Here is a 24005-nt window from a genome sequence, read left to right as displayed (position 1 = left end):
TTATGGTAAGCTTGGTTTTCATTGTATGAGTAGAAAAATAACTAGTTATACAATTACTGGACTTACAAAAACTATTAATTACATATGAAATACTTCAACTATAAAAGTTATATGTGACATAATAAAACATATAAGGGAGAGCGAGAAGGCAAAAGTTGAAATGGCTATAAATTTCTACAAAAACTAAACAAAATGGTTATCATGGGAGCATTGACTAGATTGCCAAAAATGAAAACATAGGTATCATTTCCATTTGCTATCCTATCTGTTTTTATGTACTTCACAATCCTCAGAGGCCCTCTTTCATGCCTATCTTAATGTTTTCCACCTTTACTGACAACTCTAACTTGTGATCCTCAACAGCTTTTAAAACAGAGAGCAAGTTGGACCGGTATATTTCACACTTCCTATTTGCAGACTCAAGCTCATCCGTAAGTTTTGCAATATGCTTATCCATATCATCCTGCAAGATATCAAGCAATGAAGATAAACAAAAGCATATTTGAGTATGGAATATTATATATTTAAAATACATGAAACCGTTAAAATCTATTAGACAAAGAAACATCATTGACAACAATAATCAAAGTGTTTTCTCCCAAAAGTGGGATCATTTGCAACAAACATAACTATTAGACAACAGCATATTAGAGTGAAGTTATGTCTACAGACAGCAAACATAACTTCAGTCATAATACTAAAATCCATAATATACCACACCTACAGGCCAATTCAGTTAACATTAATTGTTTAACACCCAGAATTAAAACACAAAATGTCTTCAGAGAAGACTCTAATGAAGACAAAATTCTTAAAATGTTGAGATGATATATGATATACAAATTTTCCTTTATGCCCTTGGGGAAAAACATTGCAAATGAAAACTACATCCAACGCAATATGCATCCTTGATTAATTCAAAACCGTGATTAAGATAATTCTCTTCATAACTTCAGGCAAAAAAAGTGAACATCAGATAATTGAATGCAGTAATCAGACTGGCGCAAAATACAGATCCCTAAGGGAAAAAGAAAAATGAGGACTAAATTTACTCACATGTAGTGTAAGGATTAAAACATCAAAATGCGAAGTTTTTGGTCAGGGGAGAGACCTAGAGAGACGAGTTAAAACAATTTAGTCTTCAAACTCAAAGTACTATTTACGTCAAGGCCGTAATTCAATAGTTGACTAAATTAATTCTTAATTGATGATAAGTCCAATCTTCAGAGGATTAAATTTTCTTCCAAACTGATAAGTAAATCTATTATTTTGTACAACAAAAATTGTCTCAAAATCAATTTTTTTAAGGATGAAACAGGTAGTTTAATGTGAAAAAAACATATCATTCGTGTTTAACTTTAACTTCCCCTAAATATGTATAATTAAAATGAGCAACTAGCTTTATCATTTAGATTTTAGACAATAAATTACATAAAATAAGTGCTGAATGAGTGTTTAAGACGTATTATTCAAATTGAACAAACATTCAGATAGTTGAGTCATAATAGTTAGAAGATTTGTATTAAAACCGTAGACATGTAGAACGACACAAAAGCATAAGATGATTTTATATCAGTAGGACTTATAACTAATAGAGAAAATATGCAATAGCACTCAACAAAAATGAAGGTGATCAAAGGGTTAAGAGGGAAAGCAATTGCCAGCTAGCTCTACCTTGAGAGTGATAAAGGGAGTGTCACTGACAAGCTTAAGCTGTAAAACTGAAAATTAAAGATTGATTTTATATCTCTAGCACATCCCCTCATCCACAAATCCTCTGGATTTGAGGTGTGGTCAACGCACAGTTCAAACCTACCATGTGTGGAAATTCAACTTTATTTGGAAGAATGACGGTGTCTAGTATCAAATTTCTAACCACTTTATCACAGAGAGGCTCTAATACCATTTCAAGATTCAATTTCTTAAGACCTAGGTTATTTGGTGAAGATTCAATGTTTGTTTTATATCGCTAACATGGTGGATGAAAGTGTAAAATACATTTAACATGCCATTGTAGAACAGGTTATAAAACAAGCATGAAATGGAATTCTGACCTTATTCATATGCTCGACCAAGCTTTCATCCTGGCAGCTACTAGTGTAATTAGCACGACTTTCATCATTCAGCAAGTGACTCCTAACCTTCCCATTGCTGATGGGAGTTCTCCCCTCATTTCGGTTTACCTGTGCAACTTTTTTTGCAGCTTCTTGTAAAGCATCCTTTGCAACATCAAAAGTTTCAGGGGAGCTTGCACCTTTATCAACAAATTTAAAGGCCTCGTGTCGGAGAGTGGTATATCTAACTGTATGAGATTCCAAGTAGTAAGTATATACATCACAAGAATGTTCTTGCAAAATGACATTGCTCTTGGCATTTCTTGTCCAACGTTTCAGTATGTAATGAGATGGAAGAGTAAGGACATTGGTAACTCTAAAGACTGCCAGAATATGTCTGCAAAGAAGACCTGAAAACTCAAACATTTGGCAACTGCAAGTCGCTTTCATCGCCAAAACATTGAATCTAACAATGTATGCTTTATGATCTTCTCCAAATTTAGCTACATGATATGTAATGACCTCTCCATCGTCCTCGGCTTTGGATGCCATGAATGTTAGTGTGCCAACCAACTCCTCTTGGAACCTCATGAAAATCTTTCTTGTGTAAAGCTCAGATGCTTGCCTCTCCATTGGAGATGGGGTCCTCAATACTGGTAAAGTATTCATTGTGTCATAATCTGCTCTTACTTCTTTCTCGTTGCGACTTTCAAGCGCTTTCTCATAAAGCTTAAAGAACTGATTTAAACTGGTGGAAGCATTGACATAGCCATCAAAGTAAGAGTTCATGCTATCACTCCGCTGAGTGATGGACATTTCTGCAAAGAACGTGTCTCGCAAATATACAGGCACCCACTGCCTGCAAGCGGAATGTATTGCCCGAAGCCATTCATTGTCCCTGAGACCGTATCTATCTACAAGTGTGGACCAGCAAGACTCGAATTCGTCAATTGAGTCAGTCAAGTTAACAGATTTGTGAAACTCAGCTTCAAAATTTGGAAACTGGAGGAAAATGTGAGACAACTTCTCTTGGCACTGCTTAAAGATGTGCCACTTGCAGAAACGGTGGCGGGTGTTGGGAAATACTTGCATTATGGCGGACTGAATAACAGAATCATGGTCGGTAGTTATTGAGAGTGGGGGACGTCCGGACATGGCCATAAGCCACGTCTTGAAAAGCCAGTCAAAGGAAGCCTCGGATTCATTAATTAGAAAAGCACAGCCAAAGAGAACCGGTTGACCATGATGGTTGACACCGGTAAACGGAGCAAAGGGTAACCGATACCTATTGGAGCGATAAGTAGTGTCAAAAGTGACTGTATCTCCGAAAAAAGTGTAGTTTAACCTTGCCTTAGGGTCAGCCCAGAAAACATTGTTGATTGAATGATCCTCGTCGTCGACATCACCTTGAACAGCAAAGAAGAAATTAGGGTTTTGGGCATGCATCTGTCTCAAATAATCAAGAACAAGCTGAATATCCCCTTGTAAACTTCTGTGTCGATTATTCCTCATGTAATTCCTACAATCAACCTCGGTAAAGCCGACTCTGCTAATACCGCCATACTCTTTGATGAGAGCCGACATAATCCTCCGAGGACCCATACCAGCTGCCTGAAGAGTGTCAATGAGGGTCTTTGCAGATCCAGATATTTGCCTGTGGGAACGAAGGCAGTGAACCTGATCCGGCGGAACAAGTTCGTGATTATGATCTCTGACAAACCCAGAAACAATCCACTTGCCGGAATCTTGCATTTTGACAGAAAAAGAAGCCTTGCATCCAACTCTGGTAACCGTTCGCGGCCTTTTGATCTCTCTATCTTTGGTGCGTTTCTCGTTCAAATTGCGAAAGCCTTCTTTGGCACAAACGAATTGTCTCTGAATGATAGCTCCGTCGCGACGTGAACGACGGGAGGAGCTGACACGAGTGCTAAATCCAACACGACGAGCATAGGAATTATAGAAAGCCTTGGCAGCCTCTTCAGACTCAAATTCCATCCCATCGCAAGGTTCGAGATCTCCGGGTTCGGGAAAATAGATAGCACCGGTGGTTTCTACCAAATCCAAATCATCTTCATCTTCATCTTCTTCATCTTCCTCCTCTTGGTATTCTCCTCCTCCCAAAGCAATATCAAATTCTACCATCTCGTTCTCCATCTTACTCAAACATACTCACGCTCTCCGCTTCACTTCATTCAACCCTAGCTTAGACTTGAAAAACAATACACAACTTTCCAAGGTTAAAAAAAACATGAATTTTTACTCCTTTTACAAATCAGTTTTTTTTTCTCTTTCAATTTTGAGGTTATGTTTCGTGATATCACATAATTATTATTAATAGTATCACATCGCACATGTAATGATATATCAGATTAATTGGTAGACATTTTTACTATAAAAATGTTTTACATGCATCACAAACATAACAATTTAACCATTATGATTAATTCACGCTATAAAAATTCTTTAAACTGTATTATATGTTAATATTCTTATTATTAAATTTTAATTGCATTCAATATCTATAAAATGTTTAAATTTTTATACAAATATTAATAAAATAATTTTCAATTGATGAATAAATAAATATGAGAATTTTAACTTTGTATATGATATTTTTTTTAAAATAATCGATTTTCTAATTTAAATATTAAAATAATCTATTTTTTAAATTAATTACCAAAATAATCATCTATCATTGCTGATGCGCTAGTTGAATTGGCGCATCTAATTAGCATTCAAATGAGGCATACAAGCCATTGGCGCATGCATGCAGTCAAGCATGTAAGTGTGTGCCATATGCATTGGCGCATGCATGTGCCATGTGTGTGTGGCGCCTAGGACAATGACGGATGCATGTATGTGTGCTGATCTATAAATATAGTGCATATCTTCCATAATTTTTCACAACTTCTAATGTATACTCTCTTATATTCTTTCTTTTTCACCTTCTCATTTTCATGTTATTGTCCTCTATTCCAATTTTGTTTTGTATGGCATCTCTTTTTCTCTAATCTCTTCTTTTTTTGTTTTTTGCTTTTCATTATCACTAATCTCTCATCTCCTCTATTTTTTGTTTTATTTTAATGTTTTTGATATTTTTTTATGCTATTGTTTAGGTTTATTATTTCACTTTTGTCTAATATGATTTTTACATATTAAATGAAAAATCATTATTCAAATATGATAAGTTTTATTGTTATTTGATAACATGAATGATTAAATAAAAAGTTATGTTTGTCATCTATATGTTTATGTCTATGTATCGTTTAATAATTTTTTTGTGAAAATCTGAACCAACTCACCAAACCGCATTGGTTTGATTTGTTTTGATTCAGTTTTATTTTTTAAAGTTAACCAAACTAAACCAAACCACACAATTTTTTTTCTTGCGGTTCAAATGACTTTTACCGTCAAAACCGCGCAAACCACACTACCAACACCCCTATCAAAAATGATAAAAACAAGGGTTAATAGGTATTTATTCCCCTGCCATTTAGGGGTATTCTAGTTTTTCCCTCTGTAAATTTTAAAAAAAAATTACAACCTTGTCATATGAAGATTCTCTTGACTTAAACCCTTTAGTTGACATATTCATTTGAGGAGTTGATGTGGCAAATGGATGTTGACTGAATGCATCAATTCATTGCCACATGTACCAAATCTTTGACACCTCACGTGACCACTCATAATTGGGAAATTTACCCTTACTTTCCGTCCTTCACATTTGCCCTAAATTAGAAGACGTCATTGAAGTGTTGAAGAACTTCCAGTAAAAATGACATTGAAGAGGTGACGATAGGGTTCGTGTTCTAGAAACAAAGCTTCATTCGCATATAAGTTTTCTCGGTCAAGTTTCTCACTTTTATAGTTAATCATGTTCAATGTGGTTTTTCATCACGATAGAGAGTTCGTTAGGGAGAAAACAATGTTTTACAAGGATGGGGTTCAAAGCACTACCCATGAACAAAATATTGAAAAATGAGTTTTATTTGAGGTGATGAATATTGTTTTTGACTGAAGTTATGAAAGAAACAAGTTTAGTGTATGGAGCAAACTTGAAGGTATAAGTGATTGTTATTTTAAAATTAACAATTACCATCGTACTATTGATGTTGCTACTTATATTGTTGGAAACTCTATTGAAGGTCATTTGTATGTTGAACACAACGTGAAGGACATCAAAGTCAAAGTGGTTGGCCTCAAATCTCTTGGTAATATGTCTTTCACATTGTATTTAGCCAAAGCCACATATTACCAAGAGATTTGATGTTGAATCACTTCGACATTGATGTCCTTCACATTATGTTTAACATACAAATAACCTTCGATGGAACTTTTAACAACATAAGTAGCAACATCAATAACACAATAGTCATTGTTAATTTCAAAATAACAATCACTTATACCTTCAAGTTTTCTCTATACCCTAAATATGTTTCCTTCATAACCCCAGTCAAGAACAATATTCATCACATGTTTCCTTCATAACCCCAGTCAAGAACAATATTCATCACCTCAGATAAATCTCATTTTTCAATATTTTGTTCATGAATAGTGCCTTGAACCTCACCCCTATAAAATATTGTTTTCTCCCTAACGAACTCTCCACCGTGATGGAAAACCACATTGAACATGATCAACTACAAAGGTGAGAAATTTTACCTATGAATGAAGCTTCGTTTTCAGAACACGAACCTTATCGTCGCCTCTTCAATGTCGTTTTCACTGCAAGCTCTTCAACACTTCAATGACGTCCTCTAATTTAGGACAAATGTGAAGAACGAAAAGGGTAAAATTCCCCATTATGAGTGATCACATGATGTGTCAAAGATTTGATACATGTGACAATAAAATGATGCATTCGGTCAACACCCACTTGCCAAATCAGCTCCTCAAATGAGTCATTCCACTAAAAAGTTTAAGTCAAAAGAATTTTCATGTTACAAAGATTATAATTAAAAAAAATTACAGAAAAAAACCAAAAAACCCCTAAATAGCATGGGATAAATATCTATTAACCCTAAAAACAAAAACTACCACTTTCAACGTATCAAGGCAATATGTAAATTTTTGTTTTAAAAAACTTAGGAACAAAATAAACACATGGTGCAAACAGATAATATGAGTATTGCATATTCCAACCCCGTTCCTAAGGACATAAAATTAAATCATTCACAATTTTTTACCATCTCAACTGCATTGACAAAGCTGCTTATCGACATCTCAAAAACTATAAAAAGGTAATATTACTACAGTTGTACACAACAATATATCGGTTGAAAATAAAATACGTAAACGCCACGCCGCCACCCTCAATCTCCTTTTCCATCCCCTTTCAAAGTTTAAACTTCAACCCAACTAGATCTTGCCAAAATAACGGTAACTGCTGCTTCGATAAATTTATCATTTACAATATGGCACATGTAATCACAAAAATTCAAAAGTAGCACGCCGTAGCTGCAATGGTGAGTAAATTTAGATAATGCCTATGCAAATGGCCTGTGCCTCAACTTATAAAGAATTAGTCGACTAACACTGAACGTCTTCCTTAAACAAAAATGTCACAATTGTCATTCCATTATAATGGGGCCTACAGATGAACGGAACATATTACTCAGGGCAAGCTGAACTTCTCCAGAGGTGTGTTCACTCCTCACGAGATCAACCAATAGTTGAAAGAACCGTGGAATGTACCTCCGGAATGAATCTTTTTCCAGACCAGCCAAACTTTGCAGTGCTGAGATGACTAGAGATGTCCTAGCAGCTATTTCCTCTTTCTTTGTTGAACTCAGAGAGAGCTTTCTTCGTACCACTGGCTGTGTATCAGACTTGTGAAATGTGGATACAGAGCCTGCACAATTTAGATATATGTCCAATACATTTTCACATACACTTACTAACTCTTGTTCTAGATCTATCTCCTTGTGCATAAAGTAATGGTCGTCGTGTAAGTTTTGTAGAAAGTTGAGGTGATTTTGGAAGGCCTCGTTTTCAAAATGAACCACGGGCGGGGCAGATAATTCTAAGATAGAGCAAGCTTTCTGCAACTTTTTCAGCACGACTGACTCTCTGTTCAATTGTCGAGCATGCAAAGCAACAGATGAATATAATTCAATAAGGACTTTGATGTTGTCTGCTGATAAGGATTGCTGGTGTTTTCTGTATAGATCAGTTGTAACCTGTAATCAAAACACAAAAAGTTGCCGTCAAGATGAACTCATGCAAAGATGAAACTTAAAAGTGATCGACTATTTTACATTATGAACTTCCATGCATGAGAAAGATATGTTGACATCCATCACAAAAATGGAGTGATCAATCTCCCTTTTTTATCCATGATATGGTGTGCAACCTGGCCATTAACAATGTGTGGTCCGAGAAGATAAGGACAGAACTGTATAAGGAAGGGAAGGCGAGTTGAATGGTGGCAATGACAATAGAAGACAGAGACAATGACAATGGTAGAGGGAAAACTAGGGTTTAGGTGGAAAGATTTTGTCATGCAAGAGAAAAGGCAAGAAAGGTGAAACTAAGTATAGCAACCAAAACTAACTCCGTATCCTAAGAAAAGTAGCAAGTGTAGTTTGCTATAGAGATGAAAAGAAAGAAAAAGACAGTTAAGGGTAAATATGAACCACAAAATATAAGAAAAGGACAAAGTCGGTGGGGATGCATGGAGAACCAAACACGGGAAATTTGGTCCTCATATTTAAAATGTTAATTCTTATCATGCTTTTATGTTTAGTTGAGAAAGAGCAAGAAGTAAACCTGTAAAATAAGTAGCTGCATAGCAATATGATTCTTTGTTCTTGAGACAACATATGTGGCCGTTTGCAGATTGTCATCATCATACTCATCATTTGTCAAATCATGGTCAGGAGAGTGTGAAAATTTAAGTACTTCAACATTACTCATGGTTCTCAAAACCTTTAGGAATCCAGGCACTGTTGATGTAGCTGCATCTTTCAAACACAGAAAAATCTCTTTCCATTCTTCTTCTGAAAGCCTGTTACCAAGGTCACCAGTGAGACGCACTAATCCAGCAACTCCAGTACTAGCTGGACCCTGAACAGGACTTCTAATGAACCCTGTCAGTACGGACACAACACCTGGTAGCTGAGACCTCACCATATCAAAGAAGGTGACAAATAAATCTATTAAACATTCTGCTGCTACCGGAGAAGTCTCAGAATCCCATGTGCCTCCTTCAGTATGCACAGATACTGAAGATGAACAATGACCCTCTGGTATGTCTCGTTTTCCACATACTGAGTTATATACAGGGAAAACAACAGAACAGAAAATGCTATTCCAAAATGTGCGTGAGAATAGATGGCCATGATCCTTCAAAATGTTAAAAAGAACCTCCAACGAACTCTTTTTGATTGCTGATCTTGGATCAGAAGTTAATTTTGACAACCCTGCAAAAAAAAAATTACTTCAAAACAGAAAGCATAGACAGGGTTTACAAAACAATGGACATAAATATCCTAACACAGAAAGATTGGGGTTATCCAATGCTGCACAAAGTGTGGGGAAATAACTTCATGTTTACTTTTTTGACACTAACTAGGAGCTAAGGATACACAGACCTACTTCTTATTAAGAGAAGTGCAGTAGGCAATTCTGTTGACCTACTGCAGCAATCATCACTCAATTTTTTTAACACAACTTATGTAAGGCTTACAGATACAGTACGGTGGTAAAGGAAGCACCAATATAATTACAACTTACAAGCAATAGGCATCTCAGATTTATGCAGGCAATCAACCAAACAGAATACACATTTTATCGGGGCAATTAATAGCATCTGAAGGCATCTTACCTGATAACAAAGGAATCCAAAAGGACACGTGATCATCGTTATCGGTAAGATCTTGTACATCAGAAACACCATTTGATAATACAACTGATGAGCCATCAGCACTGCTCTTCTTATTGCATACAAGTCCTCCATCAGCAAGTCTGACTGCACAGAAACGAAGAAATGCAATTGCATTGAGGCTAACATCACTATTGAACCGGCTATTTGTAAATGTCAAAAGGCATCCAACACAATCAGTGAAGGTCGTTGTTTCTGTCTCAGTAATATAAGGAAAATATTCACGCACTATTTTCTCCATAGTCTCAAAGGCTAACAATACAATATTCTTCCGCTCATCAGCTGCCGCAGCTGTAAAAACCTGAGACAAGAAAATTGCATGATAAGTCCAAATATTTCCATGCCCTAAATTATCAAATCCTTACAATAAAACATGCATATGATTACAATTTTGATCTTTTATATGAATCCCATATCTGATCATTATGTAATAGGTGAACGTACTACATGTCATTGCATCAAAAATTTGCTGGGATATTAAACTTCTGTGTTGTTCTAGACTGTCGAAAAACCATTAATAATTAGACTAGATAGGTGTTCTTCATGCCCTTTTTCTTGTTTGTATCTATTTTATTTTTAACAAGTTGAAAGAGTACAACTTGTATTGACAATTTTACATTTTAGTGTTAAGGTTATTAGAATATGCTTTGGACTTCCTAATTTACCAACACAAAAAAAGAGAGAGGTGTTCAAACATATATTATGTGTATAAGTATTTTTGCATTTTCCTTACTAGAAATGCTTATATAACAAACTTCCGATTTGAAGAAATACAATAATGAGGATTTCTTCCTAAACCCCTTTTTGTTCAAATATGTAACTTAAACATATGCTCAAATACAGAAGAAAAAAATGTATGCATAATCAAATGTAAAGAATAATAAACAAACACAAATTTCCTGTCTTAATTAATTTTTCTTTTTGTCACTAAGCAGATACAGTTCAGCAATACTTGACGATTTAAAACTTGGACTTCCTACCAAATAATTTAAAACCATGACCAAAGAAATAACTTCAACATACCATAAAAACACTTTTCCAGCCAGATTTCACATTACCGACACGGCTAAGGACCATCTGTGAAATACAGCGAACTATTAATTCTCTAATTTCAGTTGAGTTGCTTTTCTGCATGACAATCACAAATGGTCTCAGAAATTCATTCTGGAAGTTATAATTAGCCAGCTCCTCGCGCTCCAAAAATTTCATTGCAAGTTGTCGTAGTGAATCTATCGCAAAGATTGCAACTGACAGGTTTTCTGACAATCCAACTGACACAAAGAAGTCGGATAGAACATTCCATATGCGAGACCACACTAATCTAATCCGGTTCATATTATAATGCCTGCAAAAGTAATCATGTTCTGTTCATAACTTAAAACAAATTGAATTTCAGTTAAGAATTTTAATCACCTGTGTGCAAGAGAAGAGAACTTAAAAACATCAACTATTAAAGAAGAGAATTTAACAATGAACATAAGTATGTCCTGTCGGAGATATTCATTCTTGAGTTTCACCAAACAGTTGGTCCTTGATATGGTATTAGAGCATCAAGCACCTAGTAGCTAGGATATCAACATAAAACTGGCTGGTACATTGTCTGTGCAGCTGACACTAACTAACTGATACATCAGTTTAACTAAATGTTAAAATATATACTCTCATACAGGCCACACCTTCAATCTGTGATACTAAATTTGCTGAATAGCAGCCACCAGTAGCTTCTTACCACCATTATAGCACACTATTAACAAAGAAATTCATTTTTTTGGGCGTTCATTTAATCATTTCAAACATAACAAAAAAAATATCACAAACCGTGGACCATGGAGATTGAACTGACTGAAAACTCAATCAAATCTTCCATCTACTAAATCATTTAGTTGTGCTTATCTAAAAATTCTTGTTTCAATTATACCATCCACTTTATGTGATAAATATTAAAGTATATAGATATAGGTTATATGTAGTAGACAAGGCACTGTTTTGTGCAAGGCATGATAGTCCTAATACATGACCAGTTATCTCTAATAAACAAACCCCTACGATATGATAATGTCAACAACATATTGAATTTGAGGATGTGAAATTTGGTCTAGTCATATATTCATATCCTAGGATATTCCATATTTCCTTATACTGAAACCGATGTTTTAAAACCGGACCAGGCATTGACCAGCGAGGACTCCAGGTCATGATTTAATTGGCCCAACCGATTTGACCACAGTTAAACCGGATAATGAATAAAATAATAAAATTACTGTTTAACCTCTCAATATATTATTTTTTATGCCGCCCCTAGCGCCTTAATTGCGGCATTTGGCTTGCCTTCATTGCAGCCCCCAACACCTTCATTGTGTTGGATTTGAAGAGGTGGATTTAGTCCCACATTGCTTAGAGATATGGCATGTGTTGTGTTTACAAGTGGGGACAATCCTCACCTTACAAGCCAGTTTTGTAGGGATGAGTTACGTCTAACCCACACTATTTCAAGAAAACATAAAAGGTCCAAGCCAAACCTTAATTACTCTCTTGTAAATTGCACCTTTCATTTATTAGCATTGTAACTTCCATATATATAAATTAAGCAAGCATGCTGCTGAGTGCTAAGCAACTCAAGAACATTCAGAAAAATCCTACTTTTCTGTTAACTGTTTTTCAGAAAAATTATTACTTAAAGAGGACTTATGTTGCAAAAAAGAGCACCACCTATCGTATATAAGGAGAAAGAAACTTACGCGATTTCTACTATTTTAGTGAGGCCAAATACACGGGGATCTGTTGGAGACTGTAACTCGGATATGGAAACTTTGCAAAGAGCTTTCACAAATGCTACTATTGCTTCGCCATTCAACCCTTGACTATGAGCAAAGACATGGTTCAATTCAAAGTTTCCAATTTGATCCAATAGATTCAAGTTAGAGATGAAACTATTTATCTGTTCCGGTGTTACCAATGTAGAGGGTTTTCCCCCAACACTTGTACTGTCATATGGACTCCCACGAACGATAGCCACCATGGCTGGATTCTGGAGAGTTCCTTTCTTGAAAGAAGAGAAAGCTAATGTTTTTGGTGTTCTTTCCTCTGTTTCAAAATTAGATGAAGTGAAGAAGGTTGCATCACTTGGAGCGCCCTCGCCTAACAATTGCAAATGCTCAATTCGGGAGAGGCATGTTAATATGTGTTCCCATGCTTCTTGTAGATGATCACCATCTTCAATGGCAATTGATATTATTGCCTGTAGAAAATTAAGATGTAGAATATATAAGCAAGATATATGCATCATATAAAATGAGTCACATGCATGATAAATGTAAAACAAAAAAGAATGTAATAGCCACATTATATTATCAAAAAGGATTTCAAATAGAAGCAACCCATTCATTACTTCTTTCTTATGTAATTACAATCTTGCTAGAATGAGATCAATATATGATTTACTAATCAAAAGCTCAAAACATCATTAAAATAACATAGTGACAGCATGTGTTTTAAGGTTTGATTTGTTGTGCCTATAGCCTATAGCCACTGTACGGATGCAAAAAAAAAATAGTCATTATACATGTTGGTGGAGAATAATTTGCTTGGAGAAGTTTCAGCAACAACCAAACTATGATTCATTCACCTTGACAGCATCAACATTTTTCTGTTTCATATCTCCAGCACAATGCAGATAAGTAAATTTGGCAACAGATGTAACAAAAGCATCTCTTTGAGTCTGCATGCCCATCACAGCAGTAATATGCACAGCATGTCGAAATCCCTGTAAGGATTGAGAAGTAGCTACCCTGTCATCACTCTGGTCAAGCGTTACACTGAATGCAGCCAGCATAGGACCCCAACATACTTCCACCATAAACCTCAGTATAGCCACGTCTGTGACAACATGATAAGCCGATCTACAACAAGAGATAAATAGAATGTTTTACTAGGGAAACAAATTGATAGACATGAGTCACTTATTTCATAAATAATCTAGCGGATAGCTAAGAAAAGAAAATGCACAAATGGAAAGGATGTACGATGCAGAGCCAATATACAATCACAAATACTCCCTCTGTAACAAGTTAAAAGGAAATTTTGGCTCATTAACTTGCAACAAAATATAAGTAAAAGTGGACTATTTTCTTCATATTTACTGATATTAACCTTAAAATGGCTTTTAGTTCATTTTAATTTCAATAAACTAATTAATTGAAACTAGTTTTCATAAGATTAGTGCTTCAATGGATGATTGAACAGTCATTGAAGAAAAAAGGATAGTATTCATAGTATTATTTAATATTTGATAGGATCTTAGTTTCCTTAGATAGCTCATTCTATTTCAATTTCATCCTAATATTATGGGATTGTGATTACTTTGCCTCTTGTATACTTGTAAGTCGCTTATAAATAGTATGAGAAAGAACAGAATTCAAATTGGCATCAGAGCAATTCAAATTACGAGTAAGTTGGCTGATTGAAATTAGACTGAAGAGACTACCCGGTACAAGCAATACTGAATTTAAAGATAATATGGAGGTGAAGCATGACCCATCAACAAGAGTAACAGAATGAGGTATGTAAGGAGGGGATAAATTAGAAAAAAGAGAAGGATTACTAGCTAAGCTGGTGTTAAATGACAATGTAAAGATAGCAGAAAAGTTGGATTATATGCTTATGCTGTTTGTTCTTCATTGACAGCGCAGAGGAATTGATTCTGTTTGGAACCAGGCATTAGTGGTAGAGGAGATCTTCATTGCTAAATGGTGTGGCTGAAAATAAGCATCACCATATTGTCGATAGAGCCCCGACACTATTGGTAAATGCTAAGGCATCATCAAATACTGGGGTAACGCAGTTCTAACTGCCTGTTATTTGATTGGCCGTATGCCATCTTTTGTCATGGGTAATAAAATTTCTCAATCTATTTTGTTTCCTCAGGACCCCTTTATGCTGTCCCCTTTGTGTGTTTGGTTCCTCCTGTTTTATTCATTATCTTCTTTATCTTCTCCTGGTTGTGACAAGTTGTCAGCTCGGGTGGTCAAATGTGTTTTTCTTGGATATTCTTGGGTTCAAAAAGGATATTGGTGTTATTGTACTAGTAACATCATTTCTAAGTGTATGCCAATGTCACATTCTTTGAGGATGCCGTGTTCTTTGCATCACCAACTACTTATAATTCAATACCACCTCCCCGTATTACTCATCCTAATTCTTGAGGTCACTTAGGTTTCATAACAAGTTTCTTTCTCATAGGTTGATCATAATTATGGTATTGCTATGAGTGTTGACGTCACAGAACTCCAAGAATAGTTCTTCCACCCCGAGCCTCATGATTCAGCTCTTACTCCAATCCCTTCTTCTGCGGTCCCACCGGACTCTTCTACTGACCAATCCATTGTGATTGGTAAACACAAACGAACCACTCTCAATCCACATCCTATTGATAATTTTGTGAGTTACCATATGATATCTTCTTGTCATTCTGCATTGTTTCTGCCTTGTCTTTTATTACCATTCGTAAGAATATTACCATTGGTCATTTGCGATATTTTCTTGGAATTGAGTTGCTCAATCAAAAACAAGTATTGCCATTTCTTCAGAGGAAATATGGTAACATTTTGAAGAAAAGAGTGATGCTTGACAGTAAGTCTGTCAATACTCTTATGGACCCAAATGTGAAGCTTATACCTAATGAGGAGGAGCCCTATCCAGACATCGATCGGTATCTAAGATTAGTTGGGAAGTTAAACTATCCCACTATGACCATGCCAAAACATTTAGTCAGTTTCTCAATATACCATGTTAGTCTTTGAAATGCAATAGTTCGGATCCTAAGATACATCAAAGGATCACTACAAAAAGGGCTTCTTTATATGGACGGCAACACTAATATTCTTGGATATTCTGATGCAGGGTCAAGCACCAAAGCAGAGTACAGTGTTATGGCTAATGCAACTTGTGAACTTGTATGGTTAAGGAATTTGCTTCAGGAGCTTAAGTTTTTGTGAGATAGGTCCTATGGAACTTGCTTGTGACAACCTAACAGCTTTCCACCTCTCGTTAAATCCAATCTTTTATGAGAAACACAACATGTAGAGGTTGATTGTCATTTCATTTGGGAGAAGATTCTACCGAGCATCATCAAGATTTCCTCTATGGGGGTCCTAGGATTGCTTACATATGTAACGAGCTTGATGCATATGACATATATGTTCCAACTAGAGACATATAAGTTCCAGCTTGAGGGGGAGTATTGATAGTATTTATTATTAGACTTATTCAATAGGATATCCTAGTTTCCGTAGATAGCTCATTATGTTTTAATTTTATCATAATATTAAGGGATTGTGATTAATTGCCTCTCGTATATATACTTGTAAATCTCATATGAATAATATAAGAAAAGATCAAATTCAAATGATAGCATATGTTTCCTTTGAAAATTGGCCGGTCTTGAATAAGTTTAGCAAATTCAATCGGCACCAAGTTTAAGTTCAGCAAACAAAATTGTGAAAGTAAACTTGAACATGAACAAAGAGTTAAAGAAAATGCGCCAAAAATCTTAGTTGAACTGAAAGGCTGATTAAGATAAGAAGTTCAAAAAAAAATTCTGTTGAAAATTTAGAAGGAAGATGCTTTCTTGATAGCAAATACTTAATGGTGAGAACATGAAAAAAGTCAGATTTGCATATTAAATGTCTAATTTTTTTATGCAATTAAAAAAAGTGAAGGGTAATTTAGGTAATAAAGTTGAATTCTTAAATGGGATTAAAAAGAGTAAATGAGAATAATTAATTATCCTAATGTGTGTGAAGTATTTGATTTTTCTAATAATTTGTTGTGGAGGGAGTATACATAAACAACTAGTCAGCAACAACAATATCATTTCGTTAATCATCTCTGCAGATATATCACTATAACTTTCTTAAGCCTCCAAAACCCTCATACACTCACGACCAAGACCCTTTGCTAGGTTATCAGGCTCTCCAACTTATTTCAAAGCATGTTGCCAACTTTAGTATGTGATAAGAATAGACGCTTATCACATTTCTTTGTACAAGTGTTGGCTATTAGAAAAGTAAAAGTTAAAGCAACATCAACAAAAGTTGTACAGTCTGCATTTACTTCCCAAGATCTATTCCCCATGCAAACCCCCGGTATTCTATAAATACTCTCTCCCAAAGACCATTAAGATCTCCTAGGAGAATCATTTTCTTAAAATGGTATTCCCAGACCTAAATCTTATGAATTCTCCCAAAGTATGTGTTCAATAAAAGACATCTGGTGAAAGATTCAAGGTAGCATAGTTAAGTGAAAATCTATATAAATCAAACAAACAGCATGCATTCTAATTTTTTAAAAAGGGTTTATCAGGTAGCCTTGCAACTGAAAAACTCCACAAAAACAATCCAACCAATGAGTTATGTCAAACATTGAGTTATGTCAAATATCTTAGCTTACTCTGACTTTCGTGAGTTTGATTTGAACTGCTCCTGAATATGCCGAATGAGAAGCCCATTTGCACCCACTGCTTTTTCCTCATTTTGCTTCCAGTTCACAAGATTGAGTATACCATCCAATCCCAGCAATCTATTAAAGCTATTTTCTTGCTTACTCTGAGGTGCAGAAGAATCAGCCTTCATCTTAATTTCGTTTCTAACAATTTTATCATAAAGGGCCCCAAGATATTCCTCTGGTAAATCCTTTCCATCATCAATTCCTCGGTTATTTCGGATAAAATCAGCCTTTGTCATCTGAAAAGTCATCAACGCAGAATGTGCACAAAATCAAGGTCAAACCCATATCCAACACCTTAGAATCACAAAACAATATATCCTGAATTTGCATGGTCAATTTTAGAAGAATTACAATAATATTTTGTCAAAATCAATTACAAAAGTTTTTAACACGTGGTAGCTCATCATGATCAGTGAGATTCCTTAACACAAATGATGTAATTTATCATTATTTATTACCTTAGAATCACAAAATAATATATCCTGAATTTGCAATGTCAATTGTGTAAAAGAATTAAAATCATATTTTGTCAAAATCAATTACAAGAGTTTATAACACATGATAGCTCGTCATGATCACTGAGATTCCTTAAGATAAATGATGTAATTATTTATCATTATTATCACACACCTAATTAAGAAGATAAAAGAAATAGAAAGGGGAAATGATTGATATTTTAAAGTTTATTGAAAATACTGAATTGCATTGCTTTGTTGGATAGTTCTGCATGGTACAAAACATATTTTTTAATTTTCATTGGTCAAATAATTTGGAAAAAGAATACTCAGAGTGAGCATGTCACATAGCAATTTACAAAACATTGAAGATTTAGTTAGGGCAAACCTTATCTTTCACCATATTATTATGAGCGTCTGTATTAAGCATTATTACAGAGTAAGCAAGAACATAGGCTGTATCTGCACTGCTGAAAGAACTAGGGCTGCATTTACAAAAGCGCTCGGCAAACTTCTCCATAATGCGATCAATTTTCTGTGCCTCACCAGGCAACCTAAAGCCCTGAAGAAAGAACCGTATAGCTTCACCAAAGTCCATCCCTTTGAAGTTAAAGGAATCTACATAAGCATGCATAACTTTCAGAGAAAAATCCTCCCTTTCCCCCAAATAGTCACCAATCTTGGCCTCGTCAAGGCCACCAGTATTCTTAAGGAACAGAGCCACTTCTTCTGGAGAACTACCAATTTTTTTGTTGCTTATCAAGAATTCAATACCCTTGGAAGGTTTTCTGTTAAAAAGTGATATACCTTTCTGCATTTAACCCAGAAATGCATCAGCACAGAATATGGAGATATGAAGCTACGGAAGATGAAATTATGCATGAATTGAACCCATTATTGGAGCATGAGGGCAGATGAAAAATAATTACAGACACAACACAGATATGTTTTTCATGTAAAATGAAGCGGTCATCTCTCAATGCTATGTATATATGATATTTAGCAATATGACAATATAACAAGTTGTCATCCGCGGAAGGAAGATAATAACAACCTGAAGCTCAGCTTTATATAACCGACGCTGCTCTAATGTGGCGGCGTCTGAAAATTCAGAATTTACATCGGGATGTAGCTCAAGATCAGAAACATTTCCGTCTTCTCCATTCAGAGTTAACGGACTCTCTCCTACGCTGGTACTTTCAGGGCTCTTTACAAGATCCAAGTCTCCTGGCCTTATCTGCTGGTCCATCCATGCTCCCATTGACTTGATGATGCTGACTAAGCAATTCACGGATTCATGTCGGAAAGTAATATCTTGTGCTGGAGACAAAGATGTGGTTGACCCCGTAGGTGGTCCCAAAGCAGTTTTTAGAAGACCATTGACTATCCTGCAAATATCTAAGGAATTATAAGTGTTTAAATACTAAAACATGATGCAGAAATCAAACAAAAATAAGGAAATATCAACTTTGCGAAGTTGTATTGGAGCCCCATGTTGTCCAGGTTCCTGAATATGGCGAATTAACTGCTGCCAACACTGTTTGTAAGCTAAAAGAGGTATAATATGGGCCAAAACAATCACCATGAGCATAGTTTGGAAGATCCACAAAAGTTGTGGTAACTTGGTATGTATAGGCTTCAGACAAAGCCAAAGAGACCATACTCTATTTATCAAACACTCTAAATCAGGGAGAGTAACGGTGTTATTGGTGCATGCGGACATTGTCAATAGATCATTGTTAAGAGATAACAACAGCAAAACATTACAAAAGCTTGATACCTTTCAAATATGTTTGAAGCATCCACATCACAATCATAATTGACAAAAATGTCGATAATAATCTGAGGATCTTGAGATAATTTGTCCAATAAGTTCAGGACAGTCATTTTCTGCAGAAAACTGGGTTGGAGCACATTCTCAAGTACTCGGAGGATAAGCATGGGAAAAAACATGCCGATTTCTTTTTTCAAGCCCGATCTGTATTTTGTTAACAAGTTCATGAAAATGGAACACTGAAGCTGAAAAATGGCCATTGCTGAAAGAGCGCTGTTCTTTAATAATGACAAGCAAAGATACTGCTTGATGCCATTGAGAAACCTGCACTATGTAAAAGAAAATATAGATGACATAAATATCGGTTACCAATTATATAGAAAAAGGAAAGATCTTGTGGGAATTTAATAACCCCTTTTTGTTTGTGAATTTCATAATACACCTTAAGTGTAATTTATCTTAGAACGAAATAATTCAATAAATATATTCTAACACTAGGGTAGGATAAAATAGAAACAGAAACTTCAAGATTCAACCGGTAGTAAAAGATACAAAACTGTAGCAAGGCTGTACAGTCTCTTTACATAACAAATTGCAACTCCTTTAAGCTATGTTTGGGAGTTTGGAAGAGAGGAGAGGGAAGGCTTTAGGGGAGGGGAGGGGAGGAGGGCAATATAGAGAGAAATCTTATACTTGATTTGAGAGAGTGATTTTGTAAAGAATGTTAAATAAATGCTTGTGATTAATATATTTTTTATTGAGTATTATAACAAAATAAATTGAATTTAAAGAATTTATCATAAGTCATCCTAAACCCCCAATATCTTCCTCCAATACAGTTTTTTAGTTCTACCAAATTAGATGATTTTGCATTATGAAGAACCCTAAGTTCCTTATTTTAAAGTTCGCCCCTCCTAAACTCTCAAACAAATCCTAAGTACAAACATGTGCAGTAACAAGTTTATATACGAAGAGATTTTTTAAGACGTGAGTATTCCACTTCGACCAAACACACCAAGGGACTAGTACTGACTACATATATAACATTTTCAACCCGACGCTATTGTCTAGTTTTAGTTTTTTACCAAAAAACCAAACTCGTCCCAAAGTAAAGGACATACCAAGCACTCTCCAGGAACCTCAAAAAGATTGTTCCAAAGAAAAGTAGTGGCCTTATAATTTAAGAGATATGGATCTCCATTCCTGTTAACATGGAGGTTTTGTACACATAAAAATGACCTTGTGACTTTCAGATAGGTCTGTTGGGAAGGTTTACAACAAAACATTCCAAAAAAAATCCAAAGTTAAAACACAATTGGTCGTAATACACCAGTATCTCTATCAACTCTCAACAAAAATGAAAGTCAAAAAAACTGAATAGAACTTTCAGTCCAAGTGTCTGAGTCATTTCCTATAGATGAAATAATTAGATTCAATTCAAGGATTAGTTTTTGCAAGTGAAGAGTAAGATAGTACTTGCCTCTCATTGAGGCGCCATATGGAGCCGCCATTATCCATGACAACCTTTAGGAGCTCGAGGGACAAAATTTTGCCTCTCAAGAGGATCCGATCGTCAGGGTGCTGTTGAGATGAGAATTTCATGGACAATTTGCACAAATTTTTAAAAAGAAGAAAACCATCCTCCCTTATTTTACTTCCATCAGGTCCAGGTCCAGCTTCCGTATCTGCAGAGGTATCATCTACTTGTTTGGGCAAGGGTGGGGTGGGTTTGGGAGGCAAGGGTGGGGTGGATTTGGATATTTCCATAGAAGATGGCTTGAGAGGAACGCCCTGAGTAGAGTCCATGACCTCATTGATCAAATTTTGGCAAAAATGTATGGAATTCCCCTCGTTCAAATTCTTATCTGTGAATTCCAAGAGTTCAGTAACAGAAACTTTTTTAACAGAGACATCCATGGAATCCTCCTCAACTCTGGCGAAAACAATATTCATGATCTGTGCAAGAACAGACTTGGCACAGATCTGATTAGTTCCATTAACCCCGCCAAGGTAGACATTATAACAAGTTCTAACAATCTGAACCAAAGAATCTCCGCGGATGAGAATGCAGGGGGATCTTACAGCAGAAAGCAGGACTCTGAGCACGCCCAACTCGATTGCCTCTTCGGCAAGGCCACTGGACTTACAGATAGCATCAAATATGTTGACAAGAAGGGGCTGAGAATTATCGATCTCGCCGCAGACAAGACCAAGAGAGAGGAGTTTAAAGGTGCATTCAAGAGCAGGCTCAACGACCTTGGGGTAAGCAGAGTCAAGGGCGAGATAGAGAGGTTGAAGGACATATTCGGCATCTGAGGAAGAGAGACCTAAAAGAGGGGATTTGGGATCGGAGGAGTAGGAGGAGTCGGATAGGGATTCAAGTTTATCGATGGTGGATTTGCAGGAGGAGACAAGCTGAGAGTGCTTGCGCCAGGCGGCATTCTTAATGATCTTGTCAAGTGATGGACCAAGGACTCTGCCACATCTTGAAGAACCGCCCAGGGATTGCGATGCGGACATTTCTTTCAACGATGAAGATGAAGGTTATAATCCAGATTGGAAATGGATGATATAATAATAATAATAATAATGATATAATTAATTGACTGATCTATGTTTGTGATGAACGCGACCATGTCAATTAAGCTCCCTGGAGATTACGATTTCAATTTCTCAATTGGGCGAGGTGCCTCTATGCATGGAGCATGAGAATGAAAGCATTGCCCCGTCATTACATTAGGCTCTCCGGTCTACGTTTCTGCGTCGATAAATAAATCAATAGGAAATAAAAGTCTCTCACACATATGGCAAACGGATCGCAACCCTCTTTTATCCGACCCAATCGTAAATATCATTTTCTAAATTACCCATTTCTCCCTTCTCTCTTTTTTCTTTATTCAAATTGTCAATACCCCTTATTTTAGGTAGGCATGACAAATACAAAGGGGCGGGGTGAGTTTAACTATATCCAACCTCGTCTCCTACCCCCAAACTCATTTAGAAGTAATATTTGGTCCTCTGCCCGGCCTGCAACAAAAAATGACTTTCTCTGTCCCGCCTCCACTCCATTGGTATAAATTACAACTTTTTTTTAAATAAATATTTTTTCTATAACAATAAAAATAAATAATTAAGAGTTTAATTGAAATACATTACACGGTCAATTAATTATGGTCGTTGGATATTAAAACAAGTTTTACTTTTATTTTAAAATCTATAAAGTAATACAAACTTATGATAGTAATGAACCGACGGGATAAAACTTTTTACATCGATAGTACATAGTAATTAGGCCCAATAATTAAATTAAATAATTAGTCACTTTAAAAATAATTATAAATGTTTAATTATTTTTATTTAATTTGTATTTTCAATAAAATAAATAATAATTTTAATAAATTTGATATTTTAAGAGTATAAAGTGTAAAATAAGTATAAAATTATTAAACATAATTCGTATTAAATTATATTTAATAGACAAATGTAGGGCGGGGTGGTTGCGGGGCGGGTACTAGCAACCCCGTCCATACCCGTGCATCCGTAATTCAAAATCGAATTTTTCCAGCACATGTTTCCACCCCCAATTAATTCGAGTTTTCCCCGTTAAATTCGAGGCGGGGCGTTGGATTTAGGCGGAGACAGATTTATTTGTGATGTCTAACTTTAGGGCTAGGACTAATGTCTGGTTTACTGATTTCGTATTTGGCAAAATTGTTTCTTTTTTACATTCATCTAATAAGTTAAACGTGTGCTTTATGTTGACAGAGTAACAACTCTTTGAATGTCAATGGCATTTTATTTTTTTTTCAAATCTTTAGCTTCTTATGTAGAGATAAAGAAAAGAGTCGTTGAAGAGTTTGCACATGAGAGTCGTTGAGAAGTTTGATTTATAGATGTTTCTTTATATGGTTAAAATCGTTGAAAGCTTATTTTAAATCACTTTACTATAAAATGAATTATTCATTGCATCTCAGTTTTCTTCGACAAAATTTTGCTTAATATTTACGTGATTAAAAGAAGACAAAAACTTTAATTATTATGCTGACTAGATCCTTAGAGTCTAGATCTTTTAGAGGCTAACTCTTTAGAGTTTCGATCTTCAAAGTATGACGTCATTCAGAGTCTGGTCTTCAACTTCTAATATTCCAGAATCTGGATTTTTAGCTTCTCTTTAAATGTTCTTTCTTAGTACCAGTATTAGGTTTTCTTCAGAGATTTTAGTCTATGATCCTGCACACTTGAACATTTCTTAGTATATCATATTGTTATTTAAATACTTTCTTATCATTTAAACTTTATAGATATGATACAAATCAATTATGTTACAACAATCTCCT

The 24005-nt window shown here is 35.5% G+C and overlaps 2 protein-coding genes across 3 annotated transcripts; both read right to left on the bottom strand.

Moving 5' to 3' along the window:
• Positions 1 to 4368, bottom strand: LOC127117439 (protein FAR1-RELATED SEQUENCE 5). The gene is made up of 2 exons (XM_051047454.1): positions 2055 to 4368; positions 1 to 463 (listed from the first exon to the last, which is right to left on the bottom strand). Exons 1-2 carry the CDS (start codon positions 4206 to 4208, stop codon positions 290 to 292), a joined length of 2328 nt encoding a protein of 775 aa, XP_050903411.1. The 5' UTR covers positions 4209 to 4368; the 3' UTR covers positions 1 to 289.
• Positions 4369 to 7158: 2790 nt separating this feature from the next.
• On the bottom strand, positions 7159 to 22599 carry LOC127117438 (brefeldin A-inhibited guanine nucleotide-exchange protein 1). Of its 2 annotated transcripts, XM_051047452.1 has the most exons (11): positions 21149 to 22599; positions 19675 to 19992; positions 18949 to 19282; positions 18283 to 18705; positions 17383 to 17675; positions 13562 to 13835; positions 12675 to 13174; positions 10960 to 11281; positions 9880 to 10237; positions 8823 to 9475; positions 7159 to 8233 (listed from the first exon to the last, which is right to left on the bottom strand). In XM_051047452.1, the coding sequence occupies exons 1-11, from the start codon at positions 22186 to 22188 to the stop codon at positions 7625 to 7627; spliced, it is 5124 nt and encodes a 1707-aa protein (XP_050903409.1). In that variant the 5' UTR covers positions 22189 to 22599; the 3' UTR covers positions 7159 to 7624. The 2 variants fall into 2 exon arrangements, with proteins under 2 accessions (XP_050903409.1, XP_050903410.1); XM_051047453.1 differs by lacking the exon at positions 21149 to 22599 and having other exon boundaries at positions 18949 to 19292; positions 19675 to 19911.
• Between the last annotated feature and the right edge of the window lie 1406 nt (positions 22600 to 24005).

Source organism: Lathyrus oleraceus, chromosome 2 (genome assembly GCF_024323335.1).
Source record: "Lathyrus oleraceus cultivar Zhongwan6 chromosome 2, CAAS_Psat_ZW6_1.0, whole genome shotgun sequence".
Classification (NCBI taxonomy): domain Eukaryota; kingdom Viridiplantae; phylum Streptophyta; class Magnoliopsida; order Fabales; family Fabaceae; genus Lathyrus; species Lathyrus oleraceus.
The sequence above is the reverse complement of the archived record's forward strand: the minus strand, read 5'-3'. Positions and strand labels throughout refer to the sequence as shown.

Bases quoted from the DNA above. Each gene is read 5' to 3' on its own strand.
- LOC127117438 (XM_051047452.1), bottom strand. From the start codon at position 22,188: ATGTCCGCATCGCAATCCCTGGGCGGTTCTTCAAGATGTGGCAGAGTC. The intron at 19,993-21,148 runs GCAAGTACTATC...TACATAGTGCAG, and splicing joins ATATGGCGCCTCAATGAGAG to GTTTCTCAATGGCATCAAGC. The intron at 13,836-17,382 runs GTAAGCTAAGAT...CTCTTGTTGTAG, and splicing joins TCAAACTCACGAAAGTCAGA to ATCGGCTTATCATGTTGTCA.
- LOC127117439 (XM_051047454.1), bottom strand. From the start codon at position 4,208: ATGGAGAACGAGATGGTAGAATTTGATATTGCTTTGGGAGGAGGAGAA. The intron at 464-2,054 runs GTCAGAATTCCA...GATATCTTGCAG, and splicing joins TGGTCGAGCATATGAATAAG to GATGATATGGATAAGCATAT.